The following is a 23,905-nucleotide window of genomic DNA, read 5'->3' on the forward strand; positions in this document are numbered from 1 at the left end:
CACTAAAGGACAGGACTAGGAAGCAGGCTGTAAATGGAAAAGGGATTTCAGGAAGTGGGAGAGACTTGTGGTCCTGATGGCCATAGTAGCTTGGCTTAGAAGCATTGAGTAAATGAGTTTATCAAAGAAAATCTGTATTAGAGGTTAATGAAGAACTTAAGCTGTAACATGAATTTATGTTGGTGTTCTGCTAACCTGCATATACTTAATGTGCACTCATGATTGGGGCATTTCACAGAAGCAGAGAATAGGTTGGAAGTGACCATAAAGATCATCTAGTGATCATTACCTCACCTGAACAGATGGAAGTTCAAGGCTTGCATTCAGGATTGTAGATATTTTTATTGATCTTGATCAAAACCACTGTGCATCACAGGATGGCTTGGGCTGGAGGGGACCCCAAAGCTCATCTCATCCCACCCCCTGCCATGGGCAGGGACACCTTCCACTGTGCCAGGCTGCTCCAAGCCCCAGTGTCCAATCTGGCCTTGGACACTTCCAGGGATCCAGGGGCAGCCACAGCTTCTCTGGGCAATCTGTGCCAGGTCCTGCCCACCCTCACAGGCAAGAAGTTCTTCCTCAGTTAATGATTTTCAAGCATCTTTTCTTGAAAATTATCTGCTCCTCTTAATTAATTAGTTGATCTGGCACATGTGATAACACCTTCAATAGCAGTGTCTGGGGTTCAGTGGCAACATCAGTTTAACACCCCTAATAGTTAACAGAAGATAACATTTTTAGTAAATACTATGAAATCTTTTTGAGAGTTGTTTCAATATTTCTGCAAATGGTTCAGGGAAACAACAGGCAACCAAGCAGAACCAAACAGCAGTAGCTGCTTTTGCTCTCAAATCAGAAATGGCTCACCTGGGAGGTGCTGTTCCTCTGTTTCTCACAGCCCTCTTGAAATGATAACAAGCATGGGAGTGTCCAAAGATACAGCTCTGGTAAAAAAGATGTCAGCAAGTGCTTCACCCAGCTGGCACCTACACAGCCTTTAGGGGGATAAAGCCCCTTTCTTGTGCTCTGTGCCAAGCTGTGAGCTGAGGTTGAACCTGACCCAGCATGGTTAGCCCTGATCAGCCTGGGCGAGGCTCACTGCAGGGAATTAATTCAAGGAAGGGAGTAATTCTAGGCAGGAGGTTGAAGCTGGTTCTATTTCCTCCACAGCTCTAGTGTCTAAAGACCAGACTTACTCTGGAGCAGTTATTTTGTGTGGCAGTCTTCCAGGAGGACTGCATCTTGGCTGCTGCAGTCTCTGCATTCTGCTCAGGACAAAGCTCATGGAAGCTGTGGCCTGGTGTAAAACTGCATGTTGGTGTGGGTTCTTTGGGGGAAGTGTATACACACAGGGATCCTCTGGTGCCCCTGCCTGTGCTTGCTGTGCTGCCTGCAGCTCCTGAAGGCTGGCTTGGCTGCCAGGGTGGCACAGGGAAGGCAAGCACCAGCTCCTCAGTGCCAGCCCTGCAGTGCTGACAGAGCTGCTGGGCAGGAGCACTTCTGGCCTGGCCTGTCCTTTGGCTGAGCTGCCAGCAAAGCCTGGGCAGCAGCATCTTGGCATCTTGTTGAGGACAAGTCTGTGAAACACAGCAGAACAAAGCTTTTCCTTTTTCCTCTTTAGGCTATTCTGTCCTTCAGTGCTGGAAGATCACCTGGAAATGGGGCAGATGTGATGTCACATTAATTGCTATTAATCAGTTTGGCCCCATGTCCTTTTTCTGCCTTGACTTTGATAGAAAGGTTTGAATCTTTGAATCTAAGGGGACTGCTTTGTGTTTAAAGAGCCAACAAAGCAGGCTTAAATGCCAGCTTAAAAACAACAGCAAGGGGTCTTTGGACAGCTGGATAGTACTGGCTTGGAAATGGGCAGCAGTGTCTCAGTGGAACAAATGAAGATTCAGTTGTTTTTAATAGCAGTGCAGCATGTTCTGTCTTTTCAGACTTGTTTGATTTAAATTAATGGTAGTTTAACTAGTGTTAAATTGCCCTTAAAAGCAGAAGAACATTTTGTGTGTAATCAGATGGAAGAAGGGGAGGAAGCCTCCCCACCTTTATTTATTTTTTTTTTTTCCCTTTTTTCCTACGGAGAAGATGCACTTTGTGTGCTTCAATTTAATTCCCGGCAGGAGGGCCGGGCTGATGAAGGAGCAGAGAGCCGTCAGCTCCCGCTGCGCGTGTGTAAGACCCCGCTGTCATTCCCTGCTCCGAGATGCCCAGGGCCGCGGGGAGGCGGCTCCCCAGGGCCCGTGGTGCAGCAGGGGTCGGCACTCGTGCCTCCAGCGGGGTGGGGACAGCTCTGCTGCGCGCCTGGGAGGAGCTACGGGGCAGCTCCGCCCTCGGCTGCCTTACAGAGCCTGCCCTGGATGTGCAGGGGTGTTCCGAGGCGGGAGGCTCCTTCCCTGAGAGGGGTGAGCTGCTCTCGGGGCTGTGCCTGCCCAGTGCCGCTCACTGCAGCAGGAGGGGCTCTGCCGGCAGGGCAGGGCTCCCCTTCTCAAGGCCTGCAGCAAAGCAGGTGCGCAGTGACAACAGGGTTAAAATAGGGATTAAAAACCAGAATGTGAAGCAGCAGCTAAGCTGGCTGTCTTGCTCAGCTTGCTGAACTGATAAAAATGTACTTATTTCTTCAGCTGGTGTGGGGCTGGGTTAATTTCCTGCTAGTTTAGCGAACTGCTAATTCTCAGACTCTTTGGTGGGGGAGCAGGTGGGAGGCTGCTGCTTCTGGGGGCTCAGTTGCAACAGAAGGCCTCTGAACTGAGGGTTTTACATTGCCATACACAGCTGTGTGCTTCCCAATCCCCTGACGGGGGTCCCAGTCTCTCTGCAGAGTTTGTGCTGGGTGCTGCTGGCAGCCTGACCAGGGAGATGGTTCTTCCTGCTCTGCTGCAAGTGTCAGCTTTCAACAGCTGGTGCCAGGAGAAACCCAGATCAGCTACAGTTTGGGTCTAGCTGAATTCATGGTCTAGCAAAACTTAATTCTGCAGCATAAAGGAGCTGAAGGAACATTTAAAAAAATTGTGAGCCTTTTAATTGAATTAAATATTAATATGGATAATGCAATCAATGCTTTATTGATTGCATTAGCCACAATAATGTTTAATTCAATAAGTCTGCAGTGCTGGATCTTTTTCTTCCTTTGTGCAGCAAGGGAAGGCCATATGCTCTGCCTGGCTGTGTCCCCCAGGCTTGTTTCAGGAGAGCAGGAGGTGATAGGATTGGGAGAGGGCAAAGGGGCCAGGCTGTGCTCTGGGTTGAACTCCTTCATGTGCCCTCAGGTTGGCTGTGTAAAGCCAGGGTCACTGGCATGGCTGGATTCAAACCAGCTACTCTTAGCAGCATGCATCTTTCCTAAAGCCCTCTTACAAACAATATTGTTATTAATGCCATTCTGCCCCTGACCCCCGTGTGCTTTGCTTCTGGAGCCCCTGCCCCGTGCAGTGCTTCATTCCTGCCCTCAGCAGTTGAGCACCAGCAGCTGTGTCTGTCAGAATGGGAAGATTTTCTACCCTAAGCTCACTAACGTGCTTCTGAAGAGGTGCCAGGTTCTGGTTTTAAACCCAGCCAAGCTTGAACAATTTTATCTGTGGTGGTAGGCAGAAGGCTTTTATTAAATTAAAGTCACAGTTTTGTTTAACTGCAAAATCAGAGGCAGATGTTCTCCCCAGCTCAGTCACTCACACTACAAGGTCTCTGGCCTCTGGTTCTCTGCTTGCTGTGTACCTGTTGCACAAGGTGTGGCAAAACCATCTGGGAAGAGCCTGGAATAAACATTGGGTGTTTTCCAGTGATGTCTTTCAGTGGCCTCTTTGAGTGCTTGATGAAAGCAGCCTTGACTCAGTAAGCAGGATGGAGGAACTGCCCATACAGAATTGGCAGCTGCTGCTGCAGTGTCTGGGGCTCAGAGTAGCCTGTCCCTCCCTAGGCTTGGGTCCTGGAAGCTGCACATGTGGTGTCCCAGCCATCAGCAGGACAGCAGGCTTGCCAAGGAGCTGGCTGGGTGTCTGTGCCACCCTGCACCCTGGGCCAGCCTGGGACACTCAGGCTTTTGCCAGTCTCTGGGGCCCCTGAGGAGATTCTCACCAACAGGCAGAGAAAGTTGGGGGGAGAAAAGGGTCAGGATTTGATTGGGTCTTGTTGCATTCCATTTATATTTATCAAATCCAAGGAAAAGCCCATAACCTTGCTTTGATTTCCTCCTTATAGGGCCCATGTGTTTCAGCAGGAAGCCTTATTAGTGTGCAGGGAATCTGGGTGCACAAAGGATGGGCACAGTGAGCTCAGCTGCTGTCAGCTATCCATCAGGACCAGGTTTGGACACAGTCTCATGTTTTCCCTTCATTTTGGGAGCATGCAGTCAGGTACTTTAGGCAGGATTTGGACTGAAAGACAGGCTGTGAATGCAAAATGCAGTAGAAGCTCCCAAATTCACACATAAATGAGTGAGTGAGTGATCAGGTGCAGCAACTCCTGCTGTGGTTGTTGCACACTATGATCCACAAGTTGGAAGGAGCCAGGAAAGGCTTTGGATCAGTGTCTGGATGGCACCACAGTGAGCTGTTAAGTTGGGGGTGGCACTTGCACTGCAGGCATGAGCAGTAATATTTGACCATGGTAGGTAAACACACCTGAGTGCAGCAGGGAGAGAGGCTCTAACCTGGCCTGGAGATGTGCTGCATAGTTCCACACTTCATTAGTGCCCATTAATCTAAGTGTTTCAACTCTCTTTGTGTATTATATATTCACTTCTGGTCTCATTCTCTCCCCTTTCTCTTCACATCACTGAAAGAAAAGCACTTAAGTCTTACCATTTCGAAGCAGAGCACACAGCAAGTGAAAAACCCCTCAAATAAAGGCATTAGAGGCTGTTCTGTCTCTTCATTGCCGTGGTCACTTTCACCTCTTCTGTTCCTTCTTCACTCTGTGTCCAGGCTGCTCCTGGTATTTCTTTCATCTTCAAAGAGATGATATTAAAGATAATTTTGTACCTGCTGGAGGAGGGAAATCACTGTTTTGGTGCTGCCCAGCCCAGCACAAGAACTTGGGAAGGAGCTTGTGTTGCACTGCCCATCAGCATTCGTGTGGCAATGGAAGAGGTTTTATACAGGGGCTTCAAGGCTCTGTTCTTGGCATGAGCAACAAAATTCCCCTGCTAAAGGGGCACTGCAAAGCTCACCTTGTGAATCCTCACCTCCCCAGAGCCTGTTTTGCAAAGTTTCTCTGCCCAAAGCAGATGGGAGAGCTCTCTTTGATCATCTTGCACTTGTAACCACCTTTGCATGGGTCCCTGCTGTGCCCACTCCAGAATTTTAGCCTCATTCCCTGCATCAGAGCAGTTCCACACTCTGCTTCCCAGGTGTTTCCCTCTAATGCATTTTGCATTAGCAGCTAGTATCAGGAAATCTAGTACCAAAAGGTTAATGTACATCCATTAGTCCTCTTCCCCCCTTCTTCTTTAGGTGCTAGTAGAAGACAACCAGTTTCATTAAATACATTAGGTCTGGAAAGGCTCTGGAAGCACTTGAAATTCTGTATGTGCAGAGCTCTGGGGCTGTTAATATTGTCCTGTCCAAGCACTGCAGGTAAAGTGGGATTTGTGGATGTTGAATGAAACCTTTCAGGTGTTTTCCAGTCTCCACAACCTTTCTCTTCCTCTTAAAAAGAGTTGGGGGTTTTGGAGACCTGCTCAGGATTACTTGCTTGGCATCTCCTCCTTCTGTGTGGTCTCTCAGCTATGGGCAGGGTAAAGGAGGAGGGATTTTAGGGAAGTTGGGATGGTTGTGTGGGCAGCTGAGCTGGCTTTGACAGCCAGACTATTCCTCCAGCTGCAGCAAGTGGTTTTCTCCTTCCTCTCCCTGAAGCTAGCATGACAATTTCTGTCCCACTAATTAGAGAAAAGCTGAACCCTGTGAGTATCTCATTGCATTCTCTGACCTGCATTTTAGACAAGGTCAAGCTATTTCAGTGAAAAAAAATCTATTACTCTAACAGTCCCAAGTGGCAAGTGGGAAGGCTGGAGGGGGGCTGTTTGTTTTGCCTCCTGATGTGTTTATGATTTGAGGAGTGTGCCACATGCTCTAACTGAAACCTTGTGTTTTAGCACAGCCGACCTTGGAAAGTCAGGAATTTGGGTGGTGCTGGTGCTGTAAGGCCTCCTGTCTCTGTGTGTGTTGGCTTTGCACAGCAAGGTTTTGGCAGCAGGAGAAGCTGCTGGAAGCCCCCACAGGAAGGAGTGGCAGGGACAGCCCAGCCTGTGATGCTCTGACCCTAACCCTGTCTCCCTTTGCCACTGGGGTAGAGGAGGTAGACCAAAAAAAAAAAAATCTGTATTTTTAGGTGAAATGGGGACATACAAAGCAGGGTGCATGAGCAGCAAGTTCAAACGCAGCAGAATTGTGGCCAAAAGAAAAGAAAAAAGTTCCCACGGGCTTTAATTTCACTTAATGAGAAACCATTCACAGTGTTCCATTTCTGATCCATATCTTTCCATTCCTATTCTAATGGTAATTATTGTAGCAGTTTATTAACAAAGAAATCATTTGATAGCTTTCACATGATCCCATACTTCAAGTATCTAACAACCTATTGATTCGATAGCTTGGCAGCCTTCCTGATTGAGGAGCTGGAGTTTGATTTTTTTAATCACTTTGATCGTCTCACATGCAAAGGATAATTATTTTTCTGGTTGAAACATGGGCTGGATTGCAGAATGATGGAATCTAAGCACGTCCTTGTGTAGGATCCCTGCTGCACCCACAGTCAGAGTGAGCAGTGTCTGTGCTTTTACAGAGGGCTGAGTTACTGCAACACACCTGCTCAGAGGTGATTGCAATATTTGTCACTACTGGGTGTAATGGTGCTGCCCAGAGAGCTGTGGATTCCCCATCCCTGGGAGTGTCCAAGGCCAGCTTGCATGAGGCTTGGAGCAACCTGGGGTAGGAGAAGGTGTCCCTGCCAATGGCAGGGGGTGGAACAAGACAGTCTTTAAGGTCTCTTTCAACCCAAACAATTCTGTGGTAATTCTTGAATGTCTTCATGGAGGGTTTTGTGTTTGCACCTGTGTGCCCTGCTCTGCTGAGCCCCATGTGCTGCATGGAACAGGTTTTGCAGTGGCATTTTGGCAGCCCTCCCTCGTGCTGCAGACTCATGGCACTGCTGGTTGATTCTCCTCCCCTGCTCTCACTTTCTCAAGGGGATTGGGGAAGTTTCCCTGGGCAGCAGTTCCCACTGGGACAGAAGACCAGGACCCTGCAGGAGCTCTTGGGGGCTGTGCAGTTTGTGAGGGGGGACTCTGCCAGAGCCCACAAGCCCAGAATTGTGGAGACAACCAGCAGGCAGTCTGCACTGTCCTGAGATGGCAGTTTGTGTTTCCACTGGGAGCAGTGTGTGGCATAGGCTGCTTGTGCACGTTGCTTTCATACTTTTTGAGAACTTCTATGAGATTGTTCTCAGTTTTATTGGAGGCCAGTGTGGGAACTGAGTTTCTGCTGTTTGATTGGGAAGCTTGCCTAGAATTGAGCAGTTAGACTTGGACCAAACAGCTTTTGTCACATCATGAGCCCTTCTGAAAGGAATGACGGGAACAAAATGGATGGAAGCAATTTGCTGGAAGTTTTCTCATGCAGGTTTGGAAAGAGCAGAAACATCTGAACCTTCATGAGGAAAACCTGCCACCTGTGTCCTCTCAGGGCATTCTATGCACAGGCCCCAGATGGGTCCCTGAACTGGTTGGTTAACAATTCATACACTTCTGGAACAGCCTGGATTGATCATGCATTGCCCAGGTGACCCTACACCCTGTTGGGAATAAGGTGCTGGGAGAACTTGAATTACATGTTGGTCATTTTCTCATCTCATATATCACAGACTGAAAGCTTTATGACTTCAGAGCTTACTGTATTAATTTTATGCATGAGTGCTTTATTTTTTGCCATATGAGATATATCACTGGCTTACTAGAGCAAAATATCATTAGACCTGGAGAAGGATTTGGTCACTTAAACTTTGTCACCAAGGATCATTGCCCACAGATTATGGAGGGCTGCACTGTGCCATTTCTCATGTGTTTATTAAGTGATTATAAATATCGAACTGCCTGCCTTCAGGGGACACTAGAGATCCGGGGCTGCAGCAACATTTCATTTAAAAGGTGGCACACACACAGTGATTTGTGCCTCAGCAGGGCCCATCCCAGGGTTTGCCTGCTGGGAAGGCAGAGGTCTGTTCCACCTGAAGGAGCTCTCCACTGTTTTTAGGGATTGCTCTCAGAGGTCCTTTCCAGCCAAAATGGTTCTGTGGTTGTGTTACTGTGCATTTTCTGACATCCTGCTGGCTGCCATTGAGGTCAGGATCCTGTGGCACCCAGGCTCCAGCCCATGCCTGAGCCCTCGAGTGAATCAAAGCACCCTTCAGCTGCTTTGGTTTCCTCCATCTCAGTTCAGGATGTCAGTCTTGGAAACACCACAAACCTTTCAGAAGTGCTGAGCCTACAGTGTTTATTGTTTCAATAATAACAAATGGAATTTTTATATGAACCCATAAAATGCAGCTGTTCACCCTGAACATTCCAACTCCTTCTGCACAAGCCATTTCCTGGCATCAGGTGATAGGACAAGGGGTGATGGCTTCAAACTGACCGAGGGCAGGTTTCGATTAGAGTCAGGAATAAATTCTTTTCTGGTGAGGGCCTGGCCACCTCCAGGTTGCCCACAGAAGCTGTGGCTGCCCCTGGATCCCTGGAAGTGTTCCTGGCCAGGCTGGCCAGGGCTTGGAGCAGCCTGGGATAGTGGAAGGTGTCCCTGCCCATGGCAGGGGGTGGGATGAGATGGGCTTTAAGGTCCAAGCTAAGCCATTCCATTTCCCAGAGTCTGAAGCTGTGCAGGACCATGGCTGCTCACCCCAGAGCTCTTCCACTCCTCAATCACCAAGACCAAAGAGCAGCTCCCATCTCCAGATTTTCCTTTCCATTTGCTGCCAAGACTGCCAGCAACCTGATCCCTTCAGTCAGGTTTTCCAAAGCACTGTGTTCCTCTTCAGTCACTGCAGTAGGTTTTATTTTCCACAGAAAATTAGCTTGTAAAGCATCTGCAAGAGAGCTGGTAAAGGCTGGGCCTGTTCTGGAAATGGATGCTTCTTTAGGTCCCTTCTTTTCATGTAAAATTTTATATTAAAATCCTTCCTGCTGGATAAAGCACAAGCTGGAATTGTAGCTGTTCTCCATTTTTGGATTTCCACTTATAACTGAACAACTCAGGCCCACCTTTGATTCAGTGATCCACAGAAGAAAAAACAAACCTACTGTCTGCCTCTTAAAAGTTAATTAATGCTTCTGTGATTCACTAATGAAAAAGACCAAGATGAGAAATAGGTGAGCAGTAAAGAGCTGCATAAATTCACCCACAAAGCTGACAGAAGCCTGCAGTTGTGTTCTGAGCCTGAGAACACCAAGAAACGGGGTTAAAATGATTTGTGACCAGGAGAAGGAAGAATTTCCTTCTGTTACATGACTGCATGTAACTTTTATTAGTTTGATGATGTACACAGGGACTATTTGTCTTGGAAATGGCTTTTTGGTTAACATTTCATTTTCCTCCCCAAAGTTAGCTCTCTTGCAGTGATAGGAAACACAGCTCCCTGCAATTTCCTAGCCCCCAACTTTATTAATGGCACTTGTTGTCATTGCAAATGATCTATTTCAGGCCAGGCCACAAAGCTCTTGTTTTGCAGGTGAGTGAGCCCTCTGCCCTTTATTGCACAGCATCTCCACAGCAGGGCAAGGCTGAAAAATTCCTTAATAAAAAATAGCAAGAATAAAACTCTTTATGGGTTGCATTGATAGTTTTGTATCAGCTGCTGCTCTTTAGGAATTGGAGTCTGTGCACTAATCTGATGTCACTAAATTGTCCTGGGATTTGGTGTGACCCATCCCAATATTGCCTTTCCAGCCTTTGGTATTGCCCAGTGCATCCAAATAACACCTGCAAAAGTACCAAGGTCACTCCTGCCTGCAAAAGGCACAGGTTTCCAGGGCTTGAGAGGTAATGCAGATGACCTGGCAGTGGATTAGATGCATTTATCACCAAATAGATATGAGAAAATCAGATGGAGAGATGGAGTGGCCTCTTGCCATGGGAATAGCTTCCTGTGAGGGATGGAGCTTTTAAGATCATGTCTTGGGAGTGGGGAGAGATTCCTGCTCCTGATGGTGCTGGATGTAGCATCTTCTCATGAGGCCAGTTTTTACCCCTGCATCTTCTCCAGGAACAAGTTCTGGTCCAAATTTCTGTTTGTTTGGAGGGAATGTGGCTCAGTTGTTTTCATGTTTCTTTTTTTTCACATTTTCTAACCTGTTTGGTTTCTCTTTTCTCTTCATAGGTAACAGAAAGGCTTTGGCTTCAAGGCTTCCCTCCAGCACTGGTGGCCCCTGCAAATGGAGGTAGCAGAATCTCTGCTGTGTGTTATGTTCTGTAGGTGTTTCTATTCTCAAAAGAGTGGTTTTAGTCTCAAATTTAAGGTCAAATGCCATGGTTGGGTAACACTACCGGGAGAGTGTGCCTGACAGAATGACAGAACAAGTCTGTGGTGGATGTGGGTGGATTTCTCAAAGCCTCTCTGTGCCCTGCTCGAGATTAGAGGTGCAACAGGCCAGCCCTGGGTAGAGACACTTCCCTTGCTGGGGTAACTCCTTCAGAGGATGCTTCAGTGGTCAGCAATTCAGGTGTGCATCCACCTAAACTTCTGTTTCTATGCTGACCTAACCTGCAGGATCTTGTCTCCTATCTGGGAATTTCTTATTTCTGCTCTTAACATGATTTCATAGAAACAAATTCCTGTATTTCTGCCAGAAGGCATCACACTCCTGGGTAGCATACAAACATGGGCAGTTTTGGCCTAGAAAATGATGGCTTTGGTTTGGGATCCACCTTCTCAAATCCAGAAGTATAGGGGGATAGAATATAAGAAAATAAAGGTAGTGTAGAAAGTAATCTTACCCCTAAGGAGCTGCAGCTGGGCCAATTATCAAAGATTAGGAGCAGGCCTGACTTTGCCAGGCCACAGCTGTAAGCAGTGAGCAGAAGAGGGCTGTAAAAGAGTGGGGTGGCTGGGTGAGAGGGGAACTGGAGTCAGTGCTCTGAGGAGCAGCTCAGGAGAAAACACCAAGAAGGGGAGGGTGAAACTTTAGTGATAAGGAGACAGCAGCATGGAACCCCTGTGATAAGATGATAACACAGAAGGATGCAGAGAGGTGGGACTGCAGATGGTGATTTGGTCCCCATGCTCCAGCTGGATGGAGACCAGCCTTGGATCTTCTCAGAAGCAGGCAGGGAACCCCCATGGTCTCATGGCACTTGTGCTGTGGTTTTAGGGATTGTCTTTCCCTGAGTGTCTCCTGCTCCCTTGCCTGAGGCACCTGCACCTCCTTCCATTTAATGTTTTTCAGCTGCTGACAAAAGCAGTGGGATTTAGGATGTCTTTTAGGAGAGCTTAAACATCCCCTGGAGCGTCCCTGCAGGATAACAACCACACTTTATTATCCAGGCACAGCTCCAATTGCTTTCCCTTCCTGCTGGGGGGCAGGGAGGGGCAGTGCTGTTTGTTTGGAAATGCAATTAGCCCAAGTGCTCGGGCCCCTGGCCAGCCAGGAGGATAACCTTGAATCCAGGGAAGTTAGGGGAAATTTAAAGCCATCTGCAGCTCCAATGGGTCCCCACACACCCCTTTGGCTCTCAGCTTCTATTCCTGACAATAAAGTGCCAGAAGATTCGCACTACAATGGGAAATTGCTTCTTTGGGTATCACAGTATCTTGACTTAGCAGTGCTTTAACCTTGGCCTCATGCTTCCTGTGGGGCCTGTTTGCTGGGCTGCACAAGTGCCCACAGCAGCCAGCAATGTATAGGATTTTTCATCTGAGGAAAATTAAACCCCAGAACCTTTACCATCCTCTCGATGCCAGACATGCTCTACCTGCATTAACTTGAGCTTAATGGACTGCAAAACGAGCCTTTCAGCCTGTATGGGAGTGGATTATTTGCAGCAGAGCAAGTTCCTCACATTTTTATCTCTTCCCTTTCCCGAAGCTTTTGTCCTTTGGAAAAAAAAAAAAAAACAGAGAGAGAAAAGGCAAACACAGCCAAATTGTAGGAAGAAAGTGGGGCCCTAGGAAGTCCAGAGAATTGTTTGGGCAAGGCAGAGGGTGCATCCACCAAGCCAGGTAAGTAATGAGAAGAGCAGTGACCATTGCTCCCTGTCTCTGAAACCAAACTGATGTTTGTTAGCCAAGATCTTGGTGGCAGTGTTGGGGATGGTGCAAACTCCCCAGGCCACACTTTTCAGCACACCAGCTGAACTCCTCACCCTGGCTTTATTGCAGCCTTTGCCAAAGTCCTCCAGGTAGGACCTGAGGCTGCAAAAGACAGAGCCTGCTGCTGGTGGGCTGCTCCTCTCTGCGGTGTGCACTCATCACCTCCCCTGTGGCACAAGGGGTGATGGTTTTACAGTTTATTCTGGATAGAAGGAAGATGGTTTTTGTGCTGAGGGTGGTCAGGCCCTGGCATGGGCTCTCCAGAGGTGGTGGCTGCTCCATCCCTGGACACATTCAAGGCCAGGTTGGATGGAGCTGTGAGCAACTTGGGCTAATGGGAGGTGTCCCTGCTCATTGCAGGGGGTTGGATTAGATGGACTTTAAAGGTCCCTTTCAAGCCAAACTATTCTGTGAGTCTGTGCTCATCACACATTGTTTGGAAAGGCAATTTAAAGCCTGGTGAGCTGCCTTTTTCACCTGCTTCCTTGGAGTTCTGCCTTCCAGATTCACAAGATTTTTTTTCCTGAACTCCATAGGCTTGGATTTGGCTGTTCCTCCAAACACAGAGCCAAGGCAGCACTGGAATCCCTGAAGAGACAATCCATGTGGGTAACAGGATATTCCCTGTGCAGACTGGGAGGGAGAATGGGCTGGTGGTTTCTCTTCAAGCTCTCATGGGTTATCACTGTCAAGACAAGCAGCATGGAACATTGTGTGTGTTTAATGACCAAAAGTACCTTCACTGTGTCCTTCCCAGTGCCAGATGCCTTACAGTCTAAATGAGGATCTTTAATAGAGGCATTAATTATTACTGAAACCCTGCTTTGTCCCACTGAAACAAGTCTAATAGCTCACACTTGCTCTGCCTCTCTCCTCCTTTCCCCAGATCCCCATCTCCTGTATCTGATGCCAGCATCAGGAAGGCTCCTTTCACCTGGCTGCTTGGGTCACCAGCATGGGGTGCTGTCCAGAAAAGGTCAGGCACAGCTCCAGGGCTGCTCCATGAGCTGAGGATTGGGAAGGATGCCCTGAAACTGTCAGAGAGAATCACTTGGGGCTGCTGTACCCACACCATTGCCTTCTGTTGTGGGAAGCCCAGTACCAAGAAAATATCAACTCCCAGCTCACAGGGATGCGGATAACTAATTGAAATAATTAATTAATTAAATGCAGATATCTCTTCCCTGTGAGGGTGCTGAGGCCCTGGCACAGGGTGCCCAGAGAAGCTGTGGCTGCCCCTGGATCCCTGGAAGTGCCCAAGGCCAGGCTGGACAGGGCTTGGAGCAGCTTGGGATAGTGGAAGGTGTCCCTGCCCATGGCAGGGGGTGGGATGGGATGATTTCTGAGGCCCCTTCCAACCCACAGCATTCCCTGATTCTATGAAATAGTGGCTCCAGGGGAGCCAGCACAGTCAGATGACATGAACTCCTGAGAAAGGAGAGGCTTTGTCTGTCTGGAGCAGCCATGGATAAGACCCAGCTGTCTGTCTGTCCAAAAGATGAGGGCATCTCTGCCCCCAGGGATGAGACCAGGCAGTGCTGGCTGGTGTGGAGGGATAAAGTGGAAGAGAATAGTGCAGAAGGTCATCTCACACCTGAGGAGTTGCAGGTGTACTAATCACCAGAGATTAGGAACAGGCCTGCCCTTAACATGCCACAGCTGTGTCCAATGAGGATGAGTGCTATAAAAGAGTGGGTAAGGAATAGGAACAGGCCTGCCCTTAACTGGGCACAGCTGTATCCAATGAGGATGAGTGCCATAAAAGAGTGGGTAAGGAATAGGAACAGGCCTGCCCTTAACTGGGCACAGCTGTATCCAATGAGGATGAGTGCCATAAAAGAGTGGGTAAGGAATAGGAACAGGCCTGCCCTTAACTGGGCACAGCTGTATCCAATGAGGATGAGTGCCATAAAAGAGTGGGTAAGGAATAGGAACAGGCCTGCCCTTAACTGGGCACAGCTGTGTCCAATGAGGATGAGTGCTATAAAAGAGCAGGTTGGCTGGGCAAGGAGGGAGATGGAGTTTGTTGGCTGTGCTGTGAGGAGCTGCCCACGAGAAATCACCAAGAAGGTATAGGAGCTTTGCAATAAGATGGCAACAGGCAGAGGCACCTTCTTGTTCTGTGCCACCCTAAAGGAGCCTGGCTTAGCTTTTGTGTTGGGGTCTGTCTTTCTTTCCAATTTCCTAGTGCTTTATTATCCCTTTGTCTGTGCCCAGAGAGGGCTGAGTGGGGGCATGAGCTGGCATCTTCTGAGAGCAGAGCTTTTTTAGGTACTGGGCTTAGTCATTGTAAAAAGATACTTTCTCTTAAAAAAAAAGGAAAAGTAATCTATCTGCAAGTAGAAATGGTATATTATGGTATATAATTTACCATATGGTATATTAGATGGCCCTTGAAAGGTTCCAACCCAAACCATTCTATGATCCTAAATATATAAATACAGGCAATTCCTTTCCATGCCTTCCATCCCCTGTGTTTTAAAAGCTAAGCTTCCACACCACAAGGAAGCTGGATTCTTGATAAATTTTTCATTTTCTCTATTGACTTGCTGTTGCAACCCCATGTCCTTTTGCTGTGTAAAGGGCATTCATTTGCTCTGTATCCACATGGGCCCTCTTTCCCCTTTAACAACCACCAAAGAGAAACACTTTATTGCTCTTGCTGTGCTGGAATCCTGGGATTTGCTCTTTGCTTTTACCTCTAGCAGAGCTGTGGCTGCACAGGGGTTGCTGCAGTGGTTCTGTTCTCCAGGGCATGGTCACCAGGGCACTCAGCTCAGTGTGTTCCACTGAAGCCACCGTGTGCTGCTGTCTCAGGAGCCCTGGCAGGATGGAGAGGACCCAAAGGTGGGGATTTTCCCAGCCTCAGCCTGGTTTGGAGTGTGCTTTGCAGCTTCCTGGGGGAGAAAGACATTGCCCTGCTGTGCTCCGGAGCTGAGTCATTCCCCCTGGGGTGTGCAGGAAATAATTCTGTAATTATAAAACAATCTTGACTAATGGCATATTAATGAGGACAGGGAAAGGTGATGCTCCTGGGATGGGCTTTTCCACTGCTAGGAGGAGGAGGAGGGAACTGTACACAGCTGCTGCATTTGGGGGGCAAAAATGGTATCACATCAGCAGGGTTTGGCTGTGAGAACCCTAAGGAAGGACTTTTCCTGACTCTGGGTCTGTTTCTTCTGCAAAATTCACTGTTGCTCCTGCTGAAGGTGTTGCCTCTGAGCTGTCCACTCTCTGACCTGCTCCTTTGCTCCAGTTGGAGTCTTGGCTCCCTGTTCCAGCCACATCTGCTAGGCTTTGTACCATTTCTATCTCCCCTCATTTTTCCAACCCATCAACTCTACCTTCCCCTACTTTCTGCCCTACCAAGCCCTCTGCTCTTCTTCACCCCTCAGCATCTTCCCTCACCTTTATCCACCTTCTCTCCTCCATCTGCCACAAATAAATACCTGATGTATTTTCAGGAGTGTCAGCCTGGGGGCACAGGGAGGATGGTGCCCCTGAGGGGGTTGTGCTCTCCCATCTGATAACATATGTACCAGGCACCTTTCCCTTCAGCTGGCAGCCCAAGATGAACCTTTCAACAAGATTAAAGAGATGGTATTAATTGCTATCGATCACGGGTCAGCAAATTAAATTGCATCTGCAACTGCATCTCTGAAAGGTCTAAATGAGAAGAGTAGTTAATGGCTCTGGCTGGCCCAGAGCTGTGATTAATTAAAGAAAGAAATGAACTACAACATAGAAAAAAAAAAAGAAAAAGGAAGAAGGTTGGGATGAGGATGACATTCTGTGGTGTATTTGGAGAGTGGCTGTTGGGAATTCAGTTCTTGTTCCACCCTGGCAATGGTTTTTGGGGCTCCTGGCACCCCAGTGCTGTGGGGACACTGCCCACCTGTGACTGGCAACTCTTCCACATTAACATTGGAAGGTTTCCTAGAAAATGATCAGTGCCCTTCCCTTCTCCCTGTGGTCCCAGAGCTGTGGGATCCCTCAGTGGGACTGTGTCTAACACTGCTGGATTTGGGGGAATCAGTTTCCCTTCTACAGCCTGAGCCATGGAGACCTTGCAGACACATCCACCATGGGACCTGCAGGGCTTTCCCTCCTGTGACCCAGAGCATGCTCCTGCTCCCTGTGTGGTGTCCTTGGGGTCAAGGGGTCCCCCTCCATCTGCTGCCTCTTCCCGTTTTTTTTTCCACAGTGCTGTGCAAGAGTGAAGGGAAAATCCTGAGCATTGCCCTGTTCCTTAGCAATGCCCCTGCTCTTGCCATGCCAATCAGCACTGCAGCATTCCCCTGGCAGCTGGGACAAAAGTACTCCTGGGTGTGGGAGTAAGGGTGCTACTGTGACTCCTTGGGAAATAATGAAGTAGCACAGCATGGAATGGAGATGGTGCCTAATTAATAATGAAGAAAATAATAATATGTGGCACGTATAGTGCTGTACTTGTTCCAAGCACTGTACAAACATTAACTACAGTAATTAAGCTGTAATTAATTAGAGTAACTACTAATCAGTGTAAATAATGATGCATCTGGAGGTACCAAAAGGAGTTTGTGAACTGAAAGCAAATTTCCATGTTCCGGAAATGGCATCAAATATAAAATGGCAGTAAAAGTAATAAAAAAGCAGATAGAGGTTGAAGTGAGAGCTGGGGATCTGTGTTGGTCCATGGCAGCTCCACAAATGGGAATCCTGGTTTGGCAAAGCAAAACTGGTTTAGTGGGTTACTGCTGAGACACTCCCTGAGCAACCCATCCCAGCCATGGCTGCTTCCAGGCTCCCCACCTGCTCTTCCCACCCCAGCTGCACTCACCAATATTGTGAAGAGGCAGGAACTGGAGCAAGGAGTGAGATGGGGAATTGGGAGCTTGAGGGGCTGATGAGCAGCAGAGTAAAATACACCACGAATATATAATTCTGGGGGTTTTTTGCTGGTTCACACACTTTATATTTAACAAAATAATTTTTTAATAATATAGTCTTTTACACATCAAATATTGTTTCTAGGACCCCTCCCTCCCATTTGTACAGATTTTTTTTTCTCACTAGTTTCAGGCACACTATTGTTTGTAAGTTTTGAGACTGGATAGTCATTGACAGGCAACAGCTTACAAAGAGATGTGGTGGTGATGATGTCTGGAATGGTACCAGCTTGGCCTGCAGGGAGCCAGTGCTCAGCCACAGGACAGCACTACTGTGCTAAGAGCTCCTCCCACCCCTGCCCTCCAGGAAAACACCAAAATGGGGAAGAAATGAAAGTATAAAGGCATTAGTGTGTATCAACTGAACCTGATGTGCTGATCTGCTTCGGTGAGGAGGCTGTGGGGAGGATTTGCTGCCATCACTGAGAGCAGCTGCTGGACTGGAGCCTGAACTGTGAACAAAAGGAGCAGCACCACCCCCATGGATGGCACTGAGCAAAAAGCAGGGAACCAAGCATGGACAGAGATGGGAAAGGCCCCTGTGCTCGCCTGGCCAGGCAGGCAGGGAGGTGACGTTGGTGGCTTTTCTTTCACAGTATCACCTGGGAGCTGCAGCCTGAGAAAGGAGGAGGTACCAGTGCTGGGGAGCCTGTGGGGACCCTTGGCTGCTGGGGACTCTGCTCCTGGCAGGCAGGCAGGCACAGAAAGCAGCTGCTTTCGAGGGACAGCCCTCACAGGAGCCCAGCCCTGCTGCTCCATGGCTTTGTCCCCAGCTGTGTGGATGCTCCCAGGGAGAGCCAGGGCAGCTCCCTCCCACTGCAGGAAAGGGTCTCACCTGCCAGCTGAGCCCGTTTAGTGCTGCCACAGCCATGGGACATTCCTGGAAACCTCCAGAGCGGGGTGATCCCATGTTTTAATTGTCACCTGCTGTCACTGAAGGCAATGAAACTCTGCCCTTGGCTCTGGTGAGAGCAGCCTGGGGATGGGACAAGGCAGGTGAGCAAGTGCTCAGGCCAGGAACCGGGGACAGACTGGGCCCTCTTCCCTCTACTCCACCACTGATGCCCCAGCCAGGCATCACACACAAACGAGCCAGGTACGATGTTGCTTTCATGGAGCACCTGGATGGCTCCCCCAGCCTGCCCGTGCAGCTGCTGTGGGCTCTGCTCCCATCAAGGTCACATTGACTGTGTAGGTGTCTTCAACTTTATTGTCCCCACTCAGTGGAGAAAGTGTAACACAGATACAGCTTTGTGTCATGGCTGTCCAGTCTATACCTGTGCATCTACCTCAGTCCTGCTGCAGGTTACATTCCAGTTGGGATTTTTTTAACCCCCCCATCCCTTGTAATTTCTACCACCCTCCTGTCCTTAGTGCCACCTGCACTTACAGACACAATCCAAATGCTCCACCTATTGCTCCACTCGTAGCTGTATTGTCCCGATGATCCCAGCTTAGGAAGAGACTTAAAAAAAAATAAATCACAATAGCAAAAAGCCTTCAATTAAATAACTGTGAAAAACCCCAGGATCCACACTGCAGAAAGTGAGAGCAGTGACTCCATCGGTGCCTCGGGCGTCTCCAGGCCAGGAAGGTGCATGGGCCGTTTTCCTGCTGTCCTGCCCTGCCAGCTCCAGTGACTCCCACAGCAGAGCAGGAACAGAGTGTGTACAGCAGGACAGGAGCTGCAGGGGCACGGGGACACCCTGCCCCACAGGGACCGAGCTCTGCTCACGTGCCACCCACACAGGGCTGGCAGGAGGCCGGACACGTGGGCAGCATCGAGGCCGTTCCTTCATCATCACCATCATCACCATCACTGTGAGCGGGCTGCTGGCCAGGGGCTGCTACAGAGCCTGCTTGCCCTGGCACTCGCGCTTGGAGCACTGTGCTGGCTTCCACCAGTCCCCGTTGTGGCAGTGGCAGATGTTGCAGTCGTCCACCTTCACCTCGATGCCTGCAGGAATGATGGTGGTGCCTGCAAAGCAGTTGGGACCTGTGGAAACACACGGGGAACAGGATAAATACTCTGTGTTTGGATGGAGCAGCGCTCTGCCCTAGGCCTGGGACAGGCAGGGACCCAAGGGGTTAATAGGATAAATACTCTGTGTTTGGATGGAGCAGTGCTCTGCCCTAGGCCTGGGACAGGCAGGGATCCATGGGGTTAACAGGATAAATTCTCTGTGTTTGGATGGAGCAGCGCTCTGCCCTAGGCCTGGGACAGGCAGGGACCCAAGGGGTTAATAGGATAAATACTCTGTGTTTGGATGGAGCAGTGCTCTGCCCTAGGCCTGGGACAGGCAGGGATCCATGGGGTTAACAGGATAAATACTCTGTGTTTGGATGGAGCAGTGCTCTGCCCTAGGCCTGGGACAGGCAGGGATCCATGGGGTTAACAGGATAAATTCTCTGTGTTTGGATGGAGCAGTGCTCTGCCCCAAGCCTGGGACAGGCAGGGATCCATGGGGTTAACAGGATAAATACTCTGTGTTTGGATGGAGCAGTGCTCTGCCCCAAGCCTGGGACAGGCAGGGATCCATGGGGTTAACAGGATAAATTCTCTGTGTTTGGATGGAGCAGTGCTCTGCCCCAAGCCTGGGACAGGCAGGGAGCCAGTGCCAGCCCCTTGCTGTGCTCTGGCCATGCCACCAGCACTGCTGATATCTGCAGCAGTGCTCCCACCTTGCTCAGTGCTCAGCCCTGGACCCACAGCAATCCCTTCTCATTTTTTGGTTGCACTCAGGCACTAAAAGGGAAGCTAAAGGCCTTGAAACTTTCCTCTCTGTTTCTGCACCCAGCCCCTAGAACAAATGGCATTGGCAGTCAGCTTTTTCTACTTGGCTTACCACTAATTTAGTACCTCTTTCTCCTTAAATTTTGGCTGCAGGATGGACAAGCATGAGGACACAGCCCAGCCTTCACTGCCCCAGTCTGGAAAGGCTGCAGGGACGAGAGCCAGTCCATCCCCTAGGGCCATTGGCAGCCATGCTCCAACACCAGGTAACCCCAAGGACCTCCACCAGCTTGGAGCTATTAACCAAAAATTATTTCTTGCATCACCTCTCAGATTAGCTTTCTGATAAAATCTTGGTTATTCTCCTCAAGGGTAATTCCTTTAATCTGCTTATTATTGCTTTGGATATTTTTTTTTTTATTCCTTATTATACAATATCAAAGCTGAGCAGCAAGTCAGCAAGGATCTTATTTCCCAGTCACAGAATGGCTGGGTTGGAAGGAATCTTAATGCCCTTTCCTCCTCCTCATAAAAGCCCCACAAATATCCACTGCCCATCTCTCCCTCTGCAAGATCTCTCCTCTTCCCCTCTTACTCCTCCACTGCTTAGTGCCAGGAATTAATGTCAGAGCCACACAAAAAATTCAAGGCAGTCACACTGGTGGCATGGGAGGAGCATAAACACATTTGAAAAGTGTTTTGTGGCTCGAGTGCTGCTCTGAAATGTCACCCCCTGACTGGCCACCAGTTTTAATCCATGCCTCCAGTGCATGAGGTGCATTCCAAAGGTGAGAGTGTGTACAGACATGGAATTACAGGCAAGTTGTTCCTTAAGACTTGGGCTTAAGGCTGGGAAAGGGAAATGGGGTCCCTTATGAGGCTGTAGCCAGCCCAGTGCCAGGGTGCCAGAGAGCTGTTTATGAGTGCCCTGGGTCAGGAAGGTGCTCCTCAGGACCCTTTGTTGAGGGTCCATGAGTCTGGCAGGGCTGGGCTTAACCAGACAATTCAGGGTGCCTGAGTGTTACTTGTGTTTCAACAGCCTCCTGCCTTCATTAGAGCCCCTTCAAACATGGCCTGCTCTGCACTCCCACTGAAAAACCCCTCCTTTTCATTGTAATGGAAACAAAACAGCTTCCTCTGGAGATTAGGGTGGCAAGGAAAGGGGAAGATCATCTTCCCTCTTGTTGCCCTGCCTGCTAAGCAACTCATTTGAGAGGCCAGTGCTGCCTCCACACTCACACATGTCCCCAGACACAGCTTTGTCTGGATTTCCAGCGCTGCCAGCCCGTTCTGGGGGCTGGGAGCAGATGGGAGGCTGGCACTGAGGGAGCCAGCAGGGTTTGCTCACTCACAGGTGAGTCAGCCTTGCCTCCCAGACAGGCTTTGGGGGCCCAACACCTCTCTCATGGGACTTTGGCACCTCAGTGGTACAGGGATCATGGTCAGCCAAGGGTGATGGCATTAGGACTGGCTGATGGGGTGCAGCCAACTGGGAAAAGGTTATTTTTCCTTCATCCTGCTTATCTGTCCATTCTTTGGCTGCTCTTCATCCTCCCAGCAGCCCCAGGTCTCCTCTCCCTCCTGAGCTTCTGCAGCAGCTCATACAGAAATAAAATAATTAATAAATACCATTCATTAATGCCCAAGGACAGGGAGGAGCAGAAAGCAGACACTGAAGAAAAGAGGAGATGGATGAGGGGGACCTGCACCTCTGAGGTCCCCACTGGAGAGGGATCCCTTACTCTGGGGACAGCAGCACAGCAACATCCCTCTCCCAGCCAGGGACATGGGGCAGCTCTGCAAATCTGTAATGAAACACTAATGATCTGCCCCTCTGTAATGAAACACTAATGATCTGCCCCTCTGTAATTAAACACTAATGATCTGCCCCTCTGATCTCTGTTGAGCCAGGAAGGACGTGGCAAACATCTCTGTGTCTAACAGAAGATCCTTGGGATACTGCCCCCATCCCAAAGGGGCTGGGTAGGGCACAGGGGGAAAAGGACAGCTCTGGTGGGTAAATCCCAGGGACTGCCAAAGCAGCCCCCACTTCAGCAGCACTGAGCATCCCTGGAGCTGCAGCCAGAGGCTGAACTGAGGGAAAAATCACAGCAATTTGGTTTGTTTTCTTTCTTCTTGGCTTTTAGCAAAATGGAGGAAAACATGACCCAGGGCTCTGCTGACATCTGTCCTCCTGTGGGACGTTCTGCCTCACTCCAGACAGACTTTAGTACTTTAATTTGGGCCAGCACTGCCACTGCTCTGGGCCTTTTCTTTCCCAGCACTCTCAAAATAGCCCCTTCTGCATTGCCTGAGTGAAATGGTTTCTTTTGCTCACCACAGTGAGCTGGACAGAGCTTTACTGCATTCTCCCTCTCCCACTGCTATCCCACATCCCTACAGCAACATGGATTTCTAACAGAAGGCAAAATTTCCACACTGCATGTGTGATAATTCAACTTAAATTCCCACTGCCTGAAATCCAGTTTTCCAGCACAATCACTACCAGCCAGCCTCTCCCCCTCTGCTTTTCTTTTCTCCCCCATTTAAACTTCTCCCACCTTCCCATGGAAAACTGGATCCTGTTTGTCCAAACTGGGATGCAGCGAGCATTGCACCCGCGGTGAAGGTGTGAGGATGAGGCACTCAGAGAGGGAGCCTGCACTGCTGGAATTCAGGTGCAAATGTGCCATGGCACAGAAAATGCTGCTTGGCAGGGGCATACGTCACCGGGGAATTTTCCAGAAACTTTGAGATTTACAGAGCTGGCAGCTACTGGTGGAGATAACCTCCAGCACCTGGGGATCTGCAAGGCTGTCCCGTGTGCCCTGGAGGGGCTGCAGCCCTTAAAGCCACAGCCAGAGCCCACAGCAAGAAATCAAGTCCTGTTTGTTTTCTTTTTTCCCTGTGCAGTAGAGCTCAACAGACTGTTTAAAATTCTCTAATATTTTTCCCTCCCAACATTTCAAAAGCTCATAGCCCCAACCCAGCACTGCTGAGCACTGGCCTGAGCTTTTCCCACTGTGACTGCTTGAAGGAACTGGATGAGACCAAGATCTGCCAAATCAATGCCAAAACAAACCCCCAAGGAATGACACAGAACAGCAGCATGGGTTTTTTTAATTATCATTCAAAGGAGGACACTGCTCAGAAATATTTGATGACATGTCAAGCACATCAGGTTACTTAGGATAATAGCAGCAGGAACAAGAAGCTGCTTTGGGCAAGGGCTCTTGTCCTGCTCTCAATAAAAGCATCTTAAACCACGACTGTGATGATAACAGGACACTAATCACCCTTTTCCTTGCTCAGGGAGACTGATGGGAGAAGTTTGCTGCTCCCACAGACAGTGTAATAGTGAGATTTGCTTTGCTTAACATAGTTAATACTCATAAAAGCCAGCAGCACTCCAGGCTGTTTGCTAGAACAGCTGTGAAGATTTTTATGGAGATGTATTAGGGACATTCAGATGCTGGTTTGATGGGAGAGATGTAAAAGAAAATCGTATTTGGTTTGTGGTTTGGGGGGAATGATGGAAAATTCTGCAACCATCTGCTGAAGATCAGGTACTTGGGTGATGACCCTGCTCCACTCCCTGTTCCAGAGGGGATTCAGGGTTCAGGCTCTCTCCAACACCATGAGCTGATGCCTTGGAGCCACTCAGTGCAGATCAGCAGGGTCCCCCCAGCTCCCTGGGACTCCTCAGATGGGTTTTACTGAACTCAGCAGCTCTGCCCGTGGCTCTCAGCAGCTCTGAATTTAGCTTTGTGTGTGCAGAGAAGCAATAAAAGGAAATCAAATGTTAATCAAACAGCAAGCACGGATCACTTCAGGCCAACTGTGATATTCAGATGTGCCCTGAATAGCATCTTGCCCCAGACAAAGCTCACAATCTCCACCAGAACTTCTCATTGTGCAACCTCCGATTCCAGCAAGAGCAGAAGCT

The 23,905-nt window shown here is 49.1% G+C and overlaps 1 protein-coding gene across 2 annotated transcripts in view; it reads right to left on the minus strand.

Annotated features, from left to right (window-relative positions):
- Positions 1 to 17,247: 17,247 nt before the first annotated feature.
- The window catches only part of VWC2L (von Willebrand factor C domain containing 2 like), a 45,867-nt gene continuing 39,209 nt past the window's right edge, over positions 17,248 to 23,905 (minus strand). The window contains exon 4 of one of the 2 annotated variants that reach the window (XM_066554036.1): positions 17,248 to 19,221. In XM_066554036.1, the coding sequence (XP_066410133.1) occupies positions 19,073 to 19,221 (149 nt within the window). In that variant the 3' untranslated portion in view covers positions 17,248 to 19,072. The remainder of the gene's footprint in view (positions 19,222 to 23,905) is intronic. The other variant, XR_010783969.1, reaches the window with a different exon arrangement.

This window comes from Molothrus aeneus, chromosome 7, assembly GCF_037042795.1.
Source record: "Molothrus aeneus isolate 106 chromosome 7, BPBGC_Maene_1.0, whole genome shotgun sequence".
Classification (NCBI taxonomy): Eukaryota; Metazoa; Chordata; class Aves; order Passeriformes; family Icteridae; genus Molothrus; species Molothrus aeneus.